Source organism: Nanorana parkeri, unplaced genomic scaffold, assembly GCF_000935625.1.
Source record: "Nanorana parkeri isolate BGI_ZX_2015 unplaced genomic scaffold, ASM93562v1 scaffold183, whole genome shotgun sequence".
In the NCBI taxonomy this organism is placed as follows: Eukaryota; Metazoa; Chordata; class Amphibia; order Anura; family Dicroglossidae; genus Nanorana; species Nanorana parkeri.
The window spans coordinates 712,274-729,987 of NW_017306451.1; the positions used below are offsets into that span (position 1 = coordinate 712,274).

General features: G+C 41.6%; 1 protein-coding gene across 1 annotated transcript in view; it reads right to left on the bottom strand.

The window, feature by feature from the left end:
* The window catches only part of SLC5A5 (solute carrier family 5 member 5), a 32,777-nt gene extending 15,635 nt beyond the window's left edge, over positions 1-17,142 (bottom strand). The window contains exons 1-9 of the mRNA XM_018555081.1: positions 17,078-17,142; positions 15,714-16,081; positions 15,497-15,562; positions 15,363-15,414; positions 15,210-15,277; positions 11,563-11,717; positions 9,071-9,211; positions 3,158-3,287; positions 521-609 (exon numbers count right to left, since the gene is read on the bottom strand). Coding sequence (XP_018410583.1) covers positions 521-609; positions 3,158-3,287; positions 9,071-9,211; positions 11,563-11,717; positions 15,210-15,277; positions 15,363-15,414; positions 15,497-15,562; positions 15,714-16,076 — 1,064 coding nt within the window. The 5' untranslated portion in view covers positions 16,077-16,081; positions 17,078-17,142. The remainder of the gene's footprint in view (positions 1-520; positions 610-3,157; positions 3,288-9,070; positions 9,212-11,562; positions 11,718-15,209; positions 15,278-15,362; positions 15,415-15,496; positions 15,563-15,713; positions 16,082-17,077) is intronic.
* Between the last annotated feature and the right edge of the window lie 572 nt (positions 17,143-17,714).

Below are 17,714 nucleotides of genomic sequence, written 5' to 3' on the forward strand. Positions count from 1 at the left end.
GCTTCTAAGGGTCATGTGACCCTCCATGACACCTCTACTGATAATGGGGACTAAAGGAAACCTATATTTTCTGCAATGGTAGCTGACATATTTTGCTAAGGTATCCCAAAGAATATATAAAATGATTAGGAACAAAAAGAGATAAGAAAATAAGAGGAAAGAGTATGAAGAGATATCATCAATAGACGTAGAGGAGTAGTGATTGGAAAGGTGTGCTGTTTGGATGAGAACGGAAAGTGACTAAAACAGGTAGGGACTTCAGAACTTCATCTATGGTGAAACTATACATTTCATCATGTCTCCGGGAATCATGCCGGTTCCTGTTAAAGTCTTGAAAAGCAATGTTGGAATGCTGAAGTTGCCTTCCCCTGGGCTAAACTATATAATAATCTTTCTTGAAAAGGTGGGATTTTTGAGAGTGTTTTAATCATTTACTCTTAACAGAAAGTCTGATACAGAATATAAGTGTCTTTATCCAAGGACACATCTCCATCTAATTATCTGACCAAGAGTACCGTACCTGAGCGTTCCACTGTATGCACTAGCTAGGAAGAGACCAGGGATTCCAGGATAATGTTCAAATATTTCCAGCACCATGAATGGGATGTACTTGAAGGAAAAAGCACAGGAGAGGAAGAGCGGTTTTATTATATGATACAGTCTCATAGATAGATCTGCATGAAGGAATATAAATGGGTTTTTAAATGTATTTTAACCCAAGAACAAAGATATTTTGTTAAAATTTTTTTATTTTTTTATTTTATTCTTTTTCATGTGTAACTTTAAATTTTTTTGGGGGAAACGTTATTTTTTTTTCCTATTTTTTGTTCTTCACTTAACTTTATTGCTAAACCCCCTTATGTGATAGCAAAAGAAGTGACAGGTCCTCTTTATGGAGACATCAGGGGTCTCCAAGACCCCTAATGTCATCTAGGATCCCCCTGAAGAAGCTGATGAAGCAGAGATCTGCTTCATCAGCTTTTCTCCAGCATCTGAAGCTGGAGAGTGACACAAGAATGCGAAAGTGATGTAATATACATCACTTCCGCATTCTGACAGCGGAGAGGGGACCGGGGGGAGGTTGTGTACCGATCTCCCTCTGATCCCCTGTCAGAGTGGCACTATGCTGGTCCCGGGCTCACACCGGGCACAGCGGAGCCCAGGACTAGCGGGAGGGGGGGAGCCGTGGAGGGGGGTGCACGTACCGGGACCTCATACAAGCGATCCCGCCGACTTTATAGCTGGCGGATAGCTGCCTGTTTTAAAAAATCGGGCATTTCCCGCTCACGCGCGCCTCAGATCTAGAGATGGTGATCTCCTGGGTCCTTAGAACCCTAGAACCCGGGGGAGCCCGGGGGAGAAAAAGCTGTCTGGACTGGTCATATCTTTTTTATTTTAGACCCTAGACCAAAACAAGCACTTAACCCTTACAGTGCTGGTGTAACCCCAGTGCAAGGGTTAATTTCCAGACCAGCAGTGCAACAGTTTTTTTTCTCCGATCCAGGAAAACTTACTATTCCTACATTATCCTTCAGCATGTTAACCCTTTTATGTAGCCTTTCATGTGAATTTTTCTTCTCGGTCTAGCTTTTAAGTAAGAGGGAAATATTGGCTATGGCCTCCTTTCAATCTCCCAACATTCTTCATCCTTTCTTTTATCGTAAAAATGCCTTTTTTGGAATTAAGTTTTGGGGGAATCTTAATAGAGAGATTGGACGCACATGGGGTTCCTTTTTTTTTTTTTTTTTACATTGGAACGTACATAAAAGAGGGGGTAGGGAATACAAAATGGGAGAAAGACTACATATTTTTGCTAAAGACAAATGTTGATGCATCTCTCTCTCGCCTTCTCTCTTTTTCTTCCTCTCTCTAAAATACTTTTTTTTATAGAACAATTGTCACATTACTTTATCTCATAGCGAAATGGCAGGTTGGTGGTGACTAGGTAAAAGACCAGCAACAGGTGGTGGCACTTTGGCAATGGACACATTTTTTTTGAATATCATCTTCTAGACACATGAGGTGGGAAGTCTGATGTCCTTTTCAGTTTATGAGGCTACCAGCCATGCTAAATATGATCTTAGAAAGGATGCTGGAGTTTAAAGAGCACCTGTAAAAATATTGGCAACATGGGCCAATTCAAACTGCTGGTCAATTCCAACTGCTGGTCAATAAACTAAATTACACCTTTGTAGAGTGGTTCATGAAATGAGACGCATGAACAAGAATTCGAAAGTGTAAGAAAATAAGCTTTCTTTAAAACAAAAAAGCTTTGTTTGATTATTTTGTTTGTTTATTATTTAACCAACAAATCATCTAGGCAGGATCATAACTACGGTTAATAGTTTCCCAATGCAGTACTGAGCACTGGTAGATTGCAGCCTATACCGCACTCCCAATAATATCCATTTACATTAGTGGTCAGTGGTGGTATGCCTCTCTCCTAGTACATTTTCATTTACAATGGTGGTCAGTGGTCTTATGCCATCTTAAAAAAACAAAAAACTCCTTTCATTTACATTGGTAACAAAATGTGACAAATGTCACCAGGCATAAAGCTATCTGTTTATATGTTACATACAAGCACAATCTTTTAAATTGTTTACTGATTGCAGAGATGGCCTACAACATGCCCTTCCAAATGACTAATAGTGATAAATGATAAATATCCACCTTTATCATAGTTTCTAAGTGTCCTGGATCTTCAGAGACAGTGCCGGGATTTGGAGCAAGTGTACAGTGTTTTGGGAGGAGGAGTTAATTATTACTCCCACTGACCACCAATTAAAAGGGGGTCAATTCTTACTGCCACTGACCACCAATGAAAAAGGGGGTAATATTATGGCCACTGACCACCAATGATGGGGAATATTTTTGCTCCCACTGACACCGATGTTGGGGGTTACTATTAATGCCACTGACACGAGCGATGGGAAGTTTTAGAATGTTTGTAAATGCTGTCTATGTTCATACCATAACTATACATACTGTATATGTATTTTAATGACTGTGATATAAATACCCATATGAAAATAATCTGCCAAATCAAGTATTTAATTATTCCTAACAGTAAAACTTGCTGCGTGTTAAAGTAGAGCTTATTTTTGGAAATAGCAAAAGCAATTTTAACAAGACAAATAGATGACTAGATAACTACCTGGTCGGGGGCAGAGACATAGCCAGCCAGTAAAGGGTCACAGTTTAAGTAAAGTGCGAACATTACTATTCCACAGATGACCGCACATGACACAATGACGCACAGGGCCACTTGATTCACTAGGATCGCTCTGTAAGAAAAAAGGAACTCTTGAGAATCCATCCAACCAAAAACGGTAAGCAGGGGCTAGAGGGTCAAGTTTTTAAAAATTTTAAAACTGATTATAAATAACGAGCTTCTGTTAATGGGTACACAGAACAAGCCTACAGTATAGTAATGGCATGATATAGCTTAAGACAATATCTGTGTTCAAGCTTAGAACTGACAGGAGGTAAAGCTGAACATCATTCCATGAGGCATAAAGCAGGCTGCTAGCAAAAAACACGAGATGTGTGAAATGATTTGATAACTCAGAAGGTAGAATAAACGTCATGAGAAGAATTAGAACCTTGTTCCATTCCTCCAAACTATATTAAGCAGTCTATTGCTGTGTGCAGACAGCTTTTGCAAAAAGATTATTCACCATAACCAGGTATACACCCACTCTACACACAATTTGGCCCCATACGCCACAAATGTGGTGCACAGCAAAAGCCCTCTGCTTGGGGCTTATCAAGCCAGGCAGATTTGGCAGGGCCACCCACAGCTTGAATTTCAGTCAATTCAGCAATTATCGGGTGGAATTTGCGTCATGTATGGCTGGCTACCTTAAAGATATTACATTGTGTAGATAAAGGACACCCTATGTTAAAGCATATGTAAACACAAAAATGTAATATATTGCATCTTACTAGTGCTTAGATGAGGTAGCTGCATTAGTTTCTTTTTTTTTCCAGGTTTTTTCCAAATTATTTTCACCTGGTGATTCTTGGGTGACTACATTCACTCCTCTACTGTATCCTGCATATTGGCAAGTAAGCAGACAGAGGAGAAATAACTTTTTGCTTGGGGAGTGTAGTGGTAAAGAGGGAGGAATTTTCCTTAGGCTGGGTTCACACCTGGGCGTTTTTCCGCGCTTTCGTACTCGCGGAAAAACGCTCAAACAGGGAAATGCCATTATTTTCAATGTGCATGGTTCCCATCTGGGCGGTTTTCCGTGAGTACGAACGCGTGGGAAACCACCCTACGCCCAAAGAAGTACATGTACTTCTTTGGGGCGTTTTGGTCGGGCGTTTCCATTGGGATACAGCCAAGTAGCCCTCGGAAACGCGTGTTTTTCGCACGTTTTTTACCGCGAATCGCGGTAAAAAAACGCGCATATTCAATATGCCTAGCTGTGAACCCAGCCTTAGGGAGAGGGTGGTGGAAAGTAGGGAAAACATTTTTGATTGGGAGAGAAAGGGAGGGATTTATGCTTGGGTGGGTAGCTGGGGCCAGTACTCTTGAATGCTGCACTTTATACACAGGGCTGTACATTAAATACGCCATTTAAAACATGTGTTAAATTCTCCCGACCACTAAACTTTATATACTTGGCTGTATGTTACATACCTATGGCCTCTGCACTTCCTAGGCTGTGCTGTATATTGCATAGGCCTGACCCCTGACTTTGTACACTGGGCTGTATAATACACACTCCTGACCCATGCACTCTGCACTCTGCACTCTGCACATTGCATAATCTTGTCCCAATGTCCTGGTGGACATTTATTAAAGGAGAACACATTCACATATCACCGCCATAGCAACCAACTACCAATAATGCACTTCCAGGGAGATGAACTTAGGTCAGGTGGCTTAGAATGGCCAATAATAAGAGCATTGTAAAATGCCAGCCCCTTACTATAAAAACGCAGAGTTTCCAGCAGCCATATAGACATTGTAATAAACAAAAATATTCACGCTGTTGGCTTTTCCACCCTTCAAAATTACAAAAATAGCGACAGCTGCAGTGAAAAAAACAAGAAGTGAAAAAAACACCCCTGGGCAAACAATAAACTCTTTTCCCCAAACCCTAAAATTCTAAATAATGAATCGATGTTCAAATAAAACAAAAAAATGTGTATATCAAAGTGTCCACAAATTACTGATTAAAAATCTCAGACAAGAATAAATATGTTGGCTACCAGTGTGAGTAAAAGCTCTATTAAGAACTCAAACAAAGACACATGCACCATTGCAAATTCATCACCATACTAATGTATATAACATAGTGAATAAGTAAGTGATCTAAACAAAAGTGAATTGTATAAGCATTTATATAAATAAAAGAGCAAGTTGTTCTCAAATCACTTAATAAATAACCAAGAGGAAATAATTCTGAAAGTTCATTTAAGTGAAACTGTCCAAAAGATATCAATGCTTTCCCGTGCTCCACCTTCATGTGATGAAACAAATCTTTAAACACTCACCAGATCCCCCAGATGAGAAAGCATGCAAGGAACTCTTTCTTTTAGTGGATTGAGAGAGTTTTTTGGATCGATCTGTATCTAGCGTGTTGTTTTTATCTTTTTATAACTTCCTTTTTATTTTGCGCTAATTAAATGTTTCAAAGATTTTATATTATGTGCCTTTTATTCTTTCATTTTGGGATATTCTACCTTGGATCCTTTTGGGAGCAAGGGCAGACTGACCATACGGGCAGTCGGGCATTGCCCGAGGGCCCGCGGCCAAAGAGGGGGCCGGTCACCAACCCCCGTGCCCTTTTCAGCCCGCATGGAAGAGGGCGCGGGTTTATTAAAGCAGCAGCACTGCAGTGTCGCCAGCCTCCCGGGCCCACTATACACTGCCGTTGCCGCTTTAGCAGAGCAGCATCTCTTACAGCGGCGCGGCCGAGAAGAGCTCCGAGGTGGGGGTGTGCCGCAGTGGATGGGGGCGTGTCACAGTAGACGGAGGGCGGACCTACCGCGGAGGGCGGTTGGAGGCACGAGATCCTCATGCTAGGGGGTACCCACTGAGCCCTGAAGGTGGTAAGTGAATTTAATGACTTTTTTTTTAGCTGTAAACTGTTAACCTTTTAGTCTCCATTCACATACAGGATACAGCATTTGCGCTTCCCGTGCGGTTCTTAATGTGGTAGCACGCATGGGAAGCAAACGCTATATGTGAACTGCATGGATTCCGCTAGTTTGTGAACATGCGGAATCCGCTGGATTATTGCGCTTGCAGTATTTTGGGGGTTGCGCGGGTTAAAGCTCCACTCACACTAGAGCGGCTGTCCGAATACGAGCGGAGCCGTTCTAAACAGAAAAAACAATGCACTTTTATGTGCTTTATCAGACTATTGTCCCCCAAAATAGTGCAATCGCGATAATCCAGCGGATTCTGCATGTTCGCAGCTATATAATCGCTGCAAACGAACGGAATCCGTGCAGTTGCTTCACATATAGCGTTTGCGTCCCGTGCGCAAACGCCATGGGGGTTATTCACCGAGTGAATAACGGAGCCGAAGTGAAGTGAGCTGAACGCTGTTCGGCTATTCACTTCAGCCTTGTACAGCTGATTTCAGCCTGCCTGGCCTGTGTGCACAAATTTGTACAACACACAATCCTGTTTATCCGTTTGCATCAACTGAGTTAGCTCCTCAACTGTCAACACCTGAGCTAAATTTTTTCTAATGAATTTTTTCACCCACTCCTCTATTAAGGTGCCCATACACTGCCCATTCAGCATGGCGGGCTTGCGATGATCGCAAGTACGATCTGCCTGTCCAAGATGGGCAGATCATACGTTTTTTTAATTACTTTACAATATGGCAAGACTAAGGTCTTGCCATGGTTGTAAAGTGTATGGCCACCTTCAGGGGCGGACTGGGCCGGGGGGCAGGATGGCAATTGCCCCCCGGGCCTCTCTCATGCCACCGCGAACGGCCCCTTTACCCCCGCTACCACCTGCACCTGGCCGGCCATCTGCCGCATCCAACGCGGCTCTGTGATCAGTGCGGCCGCTGCTCCTCAAGGAGGTGCTCGGGAGGCCCCAGCAGGTGGGCCCTATAACATGCATGTCTACCTGGTACAGCCAGCCTGGATCGCCTCGGTATGCGATCCGGGCTGGCTGGATCAGGCTGCTGCTGCCAGACCCGCCCGCATCCACACGCCGCACCTCCTCGCCGCCTCACGCGCACCACCCACATCCATGATTGGCACAGGGACGCGGGGAGAAGAAGTAAGGAGGAGCAGGCATGAGGGGATGACAGCCGCCGACAGACAGTCCCGATCTCAGAAGCAAGTTGCTGGAAGATTGCTCAGGTAAGCCTTCCCCTCCCCCCAGACATGGTGCTCTATAATATATTGCTGGGATAGTGGGATTTGTATTCCTCTATAGCTGACGGTATATTGCACTGTATCTTATACCATCAGTTATAGAGGAATACAAATTCCAGCAATACATAATACACTGTATGTATAATGTATTGCTGGGATTTGTTGTACTCCTATATAGCTGGTGGTATTCTGCATTGCGCTGTATAGGGGACTACAAATCCCAGCAATAATACATTATACAGCGCAATGCAGAATTCCACTAGCTATAATATACTATTGCTGGGACTTGTAGTCCTCCATAGTTGGTGGTATTCTGCATTGTGGTGTATAATGTATTATTGCTGGGATTTGTAGTCCCCTATACAGCGCAATGCAGAATACCACCAGCTATAGAGGACTACAAATCCCAGCAATACATTATACAGCGCAATGCTGAATTCCGCCAGCTATAATGTACTATTGCTGGGATTTGTAGTCCTCTATAGTTGGTGGTATTCTGCATTGCGCCATTGGTCCAAGCTGTCGAATCAAAAAAAAGGAAAAAAACCCAGTGAGGACATCGATCTCGATGCCTCACCCATGATGAGCAAGTGAGGGACAGGGAGGCTCCTCCCCAACTCCTCCCTTCCCCCTCCCCACACAGTTTGGTTATCGAGCTGTGGACGGGGCTTTGGTGGGATGGGGCGGGACTTCGACGGACGGAGCTTTGGTAGGCTGGGGGATGCCTCATCCAGCACAGAAGGCACGGCACGTCACTGCCTTACACTACTTAGAACAGGAGGTGTTACAGTATTGCTTTGAGAAGTTTATTATGGGCTTAGCAAGTAGAGGCTGAAAGACTCGGCAATATTTCCTGCACCTCTTAAAAACACACCTATGTTTTGCTTTATGTGTAGTCTACTTATTCTTTTGTAATGCTTACTTTTTTATTTTTTGAATAATCCAATAAAAATCTTACTTAGCTTTTCTATTCTTTGTAATGTTAATAGGGCGCTGGGAAGATATGGTTAACATCAATAACCCTGTCTTTACTATCCTAGCAGATCTTCATTATCAGTTGTAAACTAGATGTGCACTCTGATTGTCCTAACACAGGGTTAAAAATATCAAGGTCTGGGTGGCACATTGTATTTTAATACACATTAAAAAATGTCCCTGAAGGGTGCTTATAGTGTATTGTTCAGCAAGTTATTCTGAACAATTCAACCTGTAGAGTCCTGTGTATAATCCGGCTCTAAAGAAACAACTAGAAAAGTAAGAAGTATTTTCTTTTAATCATTTTTGGTATGCCGTGTGAATGGAAACAAACACATAGTGGGAGGTTCTCAAATTTGGCTGCAAGGGTGGATATACTTTAAAACTAGCAGAATAGGAATAAATAATTAAATTGCTATCGCTTGTCAAACTTTCTTTGTATGTTCTTCTGCACCTATACAAATATATTCCATTTCCCTTTGACAGTTAAATATTAGTTGTAAGGTCCTGTATCTATGTTGATAAGATGGTAAAATATGTACATAGAATTCTGTGCAGAAAGTGATAAAAACATTTTCTAATCTAGTTTATGACTGTTTTATGAAGAATCACAAAATGGGGTGAAAAGATTTAGTGTGTATAGACTAGCAAAAAGGAGATTGCCATGCCTATGAAATTATAGACAGACAAAAACGAAATCAAAAGAGATAGTTCAAGAAAGTAAATCCCAACTCACAATTTTGCTTGCCCTTCGGTTTTACAGGATATATAGCGCTGAACTTGTGCTTGATGAACCCCATACATTGACAGCCACAGGAATGTGCTTCCAAATAAAAAGGTCCAGAAAGTGTAGCGCCTTCGGGGATCTGGATCAAAGCTGAAATAGAAAGTACATTTATTCCACTGAGAGAAGTATACTTAATTAATTATGGCTTTGATTTGACTTATTTGTGCCTTAGTTTCTGGTATTTTAAAAAATATCTAGCAGAAAAGATCCACAAGGGTGAAGAGTTTGGAGAAGCCACTAGAAGTGAACAATCGAGGGCCGTGGTTCTCAACTGGTGGGTTGTGAGCCAAAAGTGAGTCGTGACCACTTCAGTGGGTTGCCGTGTACCTTTCACTGCGCTAGGTGAGAGGCTTCTCAGTCTCCACTAGAGCAGCACTGTCAGTTCTCGCACCGAGCAGCCATTCAAAATATGCTGCCTGGCACCTAGAATCAGCTTGAGGTGGGGTGGGCTGGGCTGGGGGTATGGCCGCGAGGGAGCTCCATCCATACGTGCATTGCTTACAGCTCCTTTACGTTCCATGTAAAGGTGCCTGGAGTGACGTCACATTCTGGTTTACGACACCTCTACAGGGCACGCACGGGAGCTGTGCAAGCAATGTACATATGGATGGAGCTCCATCACAGCAAAGCAACTCACACTGGACCCAAGGCTGGGGATCCACTCCAGTTCTCGTAAGGTAGGGAGACTGGGTCTCCCTACCTTAAAAGAAAAAAAATGTACAATTTTTTTTGGCTTGTCTGTGAGTGTGTGAGATTGTGTCTGTGGTTGTGGTTTTTAAATGTGCCCTTTCACACTAGTACAGTGCGTTAATCATAGAGTCCTGTGTGAATAATGCACTGTACCATGCAATCACACCTACCACGCGTTCTGGTGTGGGAGGTGCGTCGCGCTGCCATTCATTTGAATGGCACCCCAAACACTCCTCCTGGTAGTTGGACGCGACAGTTGGATCCCCCTCACCAGGTTGACCATTCTCAAATGTGGGTCATGAGGTTACACAGGTTGAGAATAGGGCAACATAGCTGGAGTGGAAAGTGAGCTGAAGTGGCTATTTTGCCCTAGATTGTTCACTTCTACTACCTTCTCCAAACTATTCACTCTTTTGTGAAAAACCCTGCTAATTTCTCTCTACCCTGGTCACAGCAGCAGAGTGTTTACTCATGGGCTGGTACAGCTACACTATATTAGGTCAGTGGCCTAAAGTGGAGATGCTGTCCCCTAATTAGACCTCAATTGGAATGTCAACCACAGCCTTTGCTCTGAGATGTCATATGATCCAATACACTAGGTTGTGGCACCCTCTTCTCTCTCTTCTCTCTCTTTTTCTCTATTTATACCTGATTGGGTGGAAATGTTCTTTTGGAAGAAAGGAAGAATCCAGTTGGAGAGCTGCTGATGTTGTGACAGCTTTCCTCCCACCCACCCTACCTTTGGATTATCTGGTTTGTCATGGTAGCGGGTTTGCGGTTTAGTTGGGGACCCATCTTAGGTGTGGTGTATTCTAGGTGGTATGGTCCACGGGTTGTGACCATGTAGTATTGACCGCTATGTGTCTGCAGTCAACATTTATTACCACCAAGGCAGTGTATTGCGGCTGGGGGGCCTAATTTAGGTGACTGATGCCACACACACAAGGTTTCAGGGTTGGTAATTATGGTGCCTTCAAGGACCTGGAAACCCTATTTTTCTCTGGTTGTGTTATTGTTCTGTGTTATTGCTCATTAGTATTATATATATTTTTGGTATTTAATAAATGAAATGCTGCTGTGGCCAATTGAACTACACCCAGGTCTGTGTTATTCAGGTGGAGTAGACTGGAGGTAGTTGGTGTTGTAGGGGAGGGGGGTCAGCAGTGACTGTTGCAAGGAGCAGGGTATCTCTGAAATAACCCAATCATGTATTAAAGGAAGAAGGATTGTTTGTGTGGAATGTATTTTATTTAGCTTTTTATTTAGGTTAGTCCATGTCATTTTCAGAGACATAATGTACAATTCAACAATGTATACTTTGTTTAGCATATACAGCAAGTATATTGACAAAAAGTGTCACAGTTACCCATTCCCTATAGGACAACACTCACTTTTCACCAATCCCACCAATTACTGTAGTGCCATGGTACAGTTTCTTTACTCCCAGGAAAGTGTCCCTACCATGAAAGGGCCAGTTTGTTGTCCTCGCCCTGCAGTCCAAAATATCTCAGTCCTACCGTGGCTCTAATGATGGAAATCTAGAAGTGTGAAAGCAGGACTTTAGCGTTGCCTAAGAATATGCTTGGGAAGCATATGAGTGAGTACATGTATCATATAAAATAGTCAGACTTTTGTCAAAGTATGTTAGTAAGGAGTATCAACATTGTATGACTATTAAACTACTTTTTTAACACATTCACCTAACCCAGCACCATTCTTTACTTTTACTCATGCTTGCAATGCATACTTACTCCCCAAAATTAATCCTGGAGTAGTTTCTTGCAGTATCCAATACTTTAGTGGCTCCGCCCACTAGCAAAACACCACGAATAATTATCGCAAGGAATCCAGAAATCATAACCAGCACCTGGAACACATCTGTCCAGATCACAGCTTTCATACCTCCCTATGGGGAAAATAAAAAAAAAATGGCAAAGGTTTAATATGTTAAATATGTTGTTTAGGCTAAGTTTGACAAATATCTAACTAGCTGATTATAAACTTATTGTACGGCACAGATGAGAGTTGCAGCTCTATAATCAATGCTACACTGCTCTCCAACTTTAGCAGACACCTCCTAGTGCACTTGGTATGTGTGATACCATACCATGTGCTTCCAGGAGTTTGTGCAGAGGATGGTAACATGCAAGAGAAAGGGTTTTTACCCAAAATGTAGCAACTGTTCTGTTACATGTCTTAGTTACTAGCTGTTTACAGGTATGCATTTAAAGATTAAATCAATTAGCTAATATTGATATAGGAATTAGGCCCTTTGTGCTGATCTTCATGGATTGTGGATGGTTATGCAAGGTGACCGTAGCCTCATAAATTATTATTATTATACAGGATTTGTACACTGAGTGGCCAGATTATTATGACCACCTGATGTTTGTAGGCAAATTAGCTATAATTTCATGCTGAAGTTGCTAGAGGGCCAGACCATTATAAATAGGAAAGCAGGTTGTTTACCACGACAGTAGAAGTGATTTTTTTCTGAAGATATAGGTAAACAACGCGATTTAACAGCCTTTGAACGTGGGATGATTGTTGGCGCTCAAGCCATGGAGCGAGTATCAGCAAAACAGCAGAATTTGTTAAATGTTCAAGAGCAGCTGTTGTTAAAGTTTTTAAAGACTGGAGTGTCAGCCCAAAATCTGGGTCTGAACGTGCGAATTGTGGCCGTCAGCGACTAGTCAATGTTAGGGCAGAACGGAGAGTGGCAAGACTGGTACAAGACAACAGAAGGGCAACAGTGAAGTGTCAGATTCCTCGCATAACCTTTCAACATCTCCTGGAGTCACGAGGCGGCCCAACGAAGTCATCTCGTGGAGTCATCTCGTGGCCCAACGAAGTACCGATGGGGTGGTCATGATAATCTGGCCACTCAGTGTATAGTGCCAACAGTTTGTGCAGTGCTTTACAAAACCAAGGGAGACAATACAATTAACAATACAATTTCAGTACAGGAGGTAGGAGGGCCCTGCTCGTGAGAGTGTACAATCTAGTAGGAGGGGCAAGTGACACAAAAGGTAATAACTGTTTGGGATAATTTAATGGAAGAATTGAAAGTACCAGTTCCAGAGGATAGGAGGTCTTGGAAGAGCGAAGGTGGCAGTTTGGGTGATATTTTGAGATGAGGTGAGTGATGTTGACTGGGGCGGAGTTGTAGATGGCTTTGTGGTTATTGTTAGTATTTGGAATTTTATACATTGGGAAAGTGGGAGCCAGTGGAGCGATTGGCAGAGGGGGGTGGAGGACACTGATCGGTTGGTAAGGTGGATGAGTCTGGCAGCAGCATTCATGATGCAGCCAAATTTGAGAATGCTCCTAATGTACCACCCAGTCCTTGAATCTTTAAAGCACTGTACAAACAGGAATGATTATGGTAAACATAACTCATCAGCCCCCTCATATAGAAAGGGACGGTAAGGTTTTATAGGATTTTTCAGGAAAAATGCTAAGTGGTAGTTTTTTTTTTTAACATTATGCTATGTGAATGGGAACATGTAACAAAGATAAAGTAGGTGTTATCCTAATATGACTGCCAAAAAGGAAATATGCTTTAAGGGCTACAGCTACATTCCAAATGAAAACAATGGAGCACTGCTAACCTTATGAGATCTCATGGACACTCGCTGTATTATATAATTCTATAAATCAATATTTCCTTTTAATGCGAAAACCCCCAAGCATGGCACCCTGGGATGTTTATGGGGTTTTTTTTGTGGCACATCAGAATAAATATTAATTTCATTAAATTGAAATATTTCCGGAAAAACTCATAGCATGTTGGAGTGCTGATGGGGCTCACACATATTTGCTTCCAAACCCTCTGGGGAAACCAATAGACTGAATGTGAATGTGACTTTGAACTTATGCTGGCTCAAGGAGCTTGCTCAAAATAGAATGTCAGTAAGTACAACATGAAAATTGTGGATTGGATGAGTATCCCTGAAACAGGTGTGGTGACACCACAGCAGGGGTGTAGTTGTAGGGTGTTAGTAAAAGTGTTGACTTTGTATTATATATAATTAGGGTCTGGAACAGCAAACTCTTTAACTCTTTGTGTGCTCATGGAATACACTGCAACTACAAGGAAACACAACACTCTTGTATCAATTGAAAATCAGTGTGTAATCTTTCATTAATCGGCATACAGCATACTGTATGTCTCATACAAAATATCAAATGCATTTGACCATACTTGCACTTAATTATAGAGCTATACCCGCAAGTATGTGTAAAATGTGTTAAAGGAGAACTATGAGGTCAGTGATTTTCACTCAACCTCATAGTTCGAGCCGACGTGTGACAATGAGACTGTCACGTCGGCTCAATAGATCGGGAAGTGAGCAAACACATACCGTCGCTCCCTCACTTCTCGATCATGTCCCTGCAGAGAGCCGTGACTGTCACTCACGCCTCCCTGCAGGGATTCCCCTCCTCCCTGCTCCGATCCTCCAGCGCTGACTGGCGGAACGGACGGGGGAGGGGGCCGGTCAATCACGCAGCTGGGTGGATCTCGACAGTAATGTCGGGATCCGTCCCAGCTGCGGCGGTTTTAGTATACCGCGAGCTATAGCTCACGGTTTACTGAGCTTTGGGTCATGGGAGGACGCTAGTTTGTGCCCTCCCGTGACCCTTAGGATAACTATGGGGAAAAACACTTACCCTATAGTTCTCCTTTAAAGATTTTTTTTCTGAGACATATGCTGTATGCCTATTAATGAATTAAAGACCATTTACTGATCTTCGATTGATACAGGTGTGTCACGTTTCCTTATACAGTAGTTACAGTGTATTTTGTGGCTAGTTGCGAGCTAGTGTGTGCACCCTATGAGCAGATCCATGTGGTCCAACCGGAAGAAGCACCTAATACATGGTCTTTGTGTGATCAGCCGGGATCTAGATTTTACAGAAGTGCCTTAATAATTAAAATCTTTATACTTTTGTTTTAATTATTTTATAACATTCATTATTATATTTTTCATATCATTGTTACTTCTTAGAATAAGGACTTTGGCTATTTTGGAATCTTTGGTTAGTTAATAAAGCACAGCTCGTTCCTACTGGTTTCTGTTTTTTAACATTTGTAGAAAAACACAAACTGCTTTTCCTCTGTATACATTTATTTTTTTCATACTTTAGACTGAATGACATTGAAAGCATGGTTTCAAAGATTGATTTAAAGCCAAATAAAGACCAGTTTATTATGAAATGTTATTGAGTGAAATGATTAATGTGTTAAAATTGTTGCAAAATGACAACGGGGATTTACATATTAATACCTACTTCCAAACAATTACCACTTTCTGCAAAATTTATATAAGTGAAACTGGTTTAAAAAGGCTAGTTTCTGTGTCAACATAATGTAAAGAGACTTTTTTTTTTAACTCACCAGGGTTGTATATAATGTACATATTGCTCCAGTTGAAAACAGAGATGCCCAAATGTCCAGCCCAGTTACTAACAGCAAAAAAGAATGTGAATGTTAAAATTTTATGCAACCATAGCTATCTGTATTCAGTTCAAGTACCAGCAAAATAACAACCTTGGTTCAGGATTAGTGCAGGAGCATAGATCACAATTCCAGTGTATAACATCTGTAGAGGGAAAGGAGCATAATATTAGAGCTTCATGTCTACTTGGACAATATATGTGTACAAGTGATAGGTGAGTACTTACAGTGCCCACAAGGAACTGGATAGTGCCACAGAGCTGAACACTTCTTGAAAACCTCATCGCCAAATACTGTGTGTAATTATGAGAAAATTATTATGCTGTGTCATGAAGGGAAAGATGACAAATTAATAAAAAATTGTGAATACCAGAGCAAAACATTTTGTACAACAAAAGGATAAAAACAATAAATAGAAAATATTTGATGAAATGTGGCAGTTACTTGGTAGGTGCTGGTGATCCCCAGCCTGTAGAACACTGGCATAAAGATGTAGGCGGTAATTAAGCTGTTTAATATCTGACCAAGGCACATCTGGAGGAACTTGGCGCCATAAAGATAGGTTTCAGCTGGAACTCCAAGCACTTGCACAGCAGACATAAAGCTGGCAGCGAGTGACAAACCGACTGGGACAGCTGACATACTCCTGCCTCCAGTAAAAAAGTCATCAGAGGTTTTCTGCCCGCCACGAAACAGAGAATAGAACAGTCCAATGCCTGTAGAACCCAATAGCATTGCTGCAAATACGCCATAATCCCAGAGAGAGAAAGTCAGCTTGTTATGCATGTAGGGCACATGATTTTCCATTAGATCTAAACATAATAAACACAAAATACAGTGTAAATGAAAAATATGTGTCTATTCAGAAGTAGTGCAGTCTGATGGAATATGGAAAAACTGTTTCTGCTTTCAAAAATTGAATAAAGCCTGAGAAAGGGACCTAAGTGGTCCTGAAAGCTTTCATCTTTAATAACTTAAAGTGACACTAAACTCAGGAGTTAAATCTTAAAAATAGGATCAAGGATTCTACCTATTAACAAAAATGTATCTTATTTGTGTATCACTCGGCTGTAGATCCTCAAATCATCTCTGAATTTGTGCTGACACTGTCTTTCCTTCTGGAGGATGACTACTTTTGTTCCCCATGGTCCCTGTGTGTGTTGTAAAGTAGCCACCGCTCTAAACTCACTCCCGTGATGGACTGCAATCTCACATTTAGTTTACTAATTTGTATTGAGATTGTAGTCCATCACGGGAGCGAGCTTGGAGTGGTGTCTACTTTACAACACACACAGGGACCATGGGGAACAAAAATAGTTACCATCCAGAAGGAAGGACAATGTCAGCACCAATTCAGAGATGATTTGAGGATCTACAGCTGAGCGATACACAAATCAGGTTAATAGTTAAGGTACCTGAATGCATTTTTATTTATCTCCTGAGTTTAGTGTCACTTTAAATCAGCCAATGAAAGGTATCACTTAAACTATAAAGTATCTGCATTGATCAAAGGCTAACACAGTATAAGACTCTACTACTGCTTTAAAAATCAGATAATGGTTTAAAGAAGTGATTTATATAAATACTACGCATATTCTTATTTTGTTTCCAACAAGGATGTTAGACTTTAACCCTATTACAAATCATTTGATAACATAGTAACATAAATGTTTATATATGATGTTAATTATTACTTAATTTTTTTGCTTTGCTAGTTTTTTATTGAAAAAAAGAATTAAAATAAAACTTTTAAGGTTTTTTTCTCCCGAGATGCAAGTAAATGGAAAGGGCTTTAAGCTAGGACTTACCTGAGATAGATTTCAGAGAGCTCCAGGAGACCTTTAGCTTGCTACTGAAAATTGACAGGCTAGGAGGAAGGGAGAAGGTGTTTTAAAGGATGAGAAAACATGGAAAGCAGAGGGAGGAGTCTGGACATCTTACAGCACTCCTGGGCTGCACAGCTATCTGAGCAGGTTAAACAGCTGCTTGTAATAACAATCCTGTCAAGTAATCTTAGAAAACACGTTTTGTTCACCTATGTATTTCACAATAGAGCATTTACATCCCAACATGCCATAAGCATTCAATTACAATTACCCAAATTATGTTTTATTACTTTATGGAGTGACAGGAAGCATTAATCATCATATTGTATTAAAATATTTTGACTGGGAATTTAAAAGGACTGTGCTACAAAAATAAATGCTAGAATTCCTCTAAAGAAGAAAATAAATACTTACCTTTCCCACTGCTCCTATTGCTAAACATTGCTCTGATAAAGAAAAATCATCCCCCTGAAGTGTTTGCAGAAATCAACACTTCAGGGAGTGTCAATCCCCTTTGTCCCCTGCTGTGCTCAGTGGTTCCTCCCACCAAACTCTATGGCACTACAGGAAGCAGTCATGATATAGAGGTTGGTGGGGGGGGGGGGGGGGGGGCATGCAA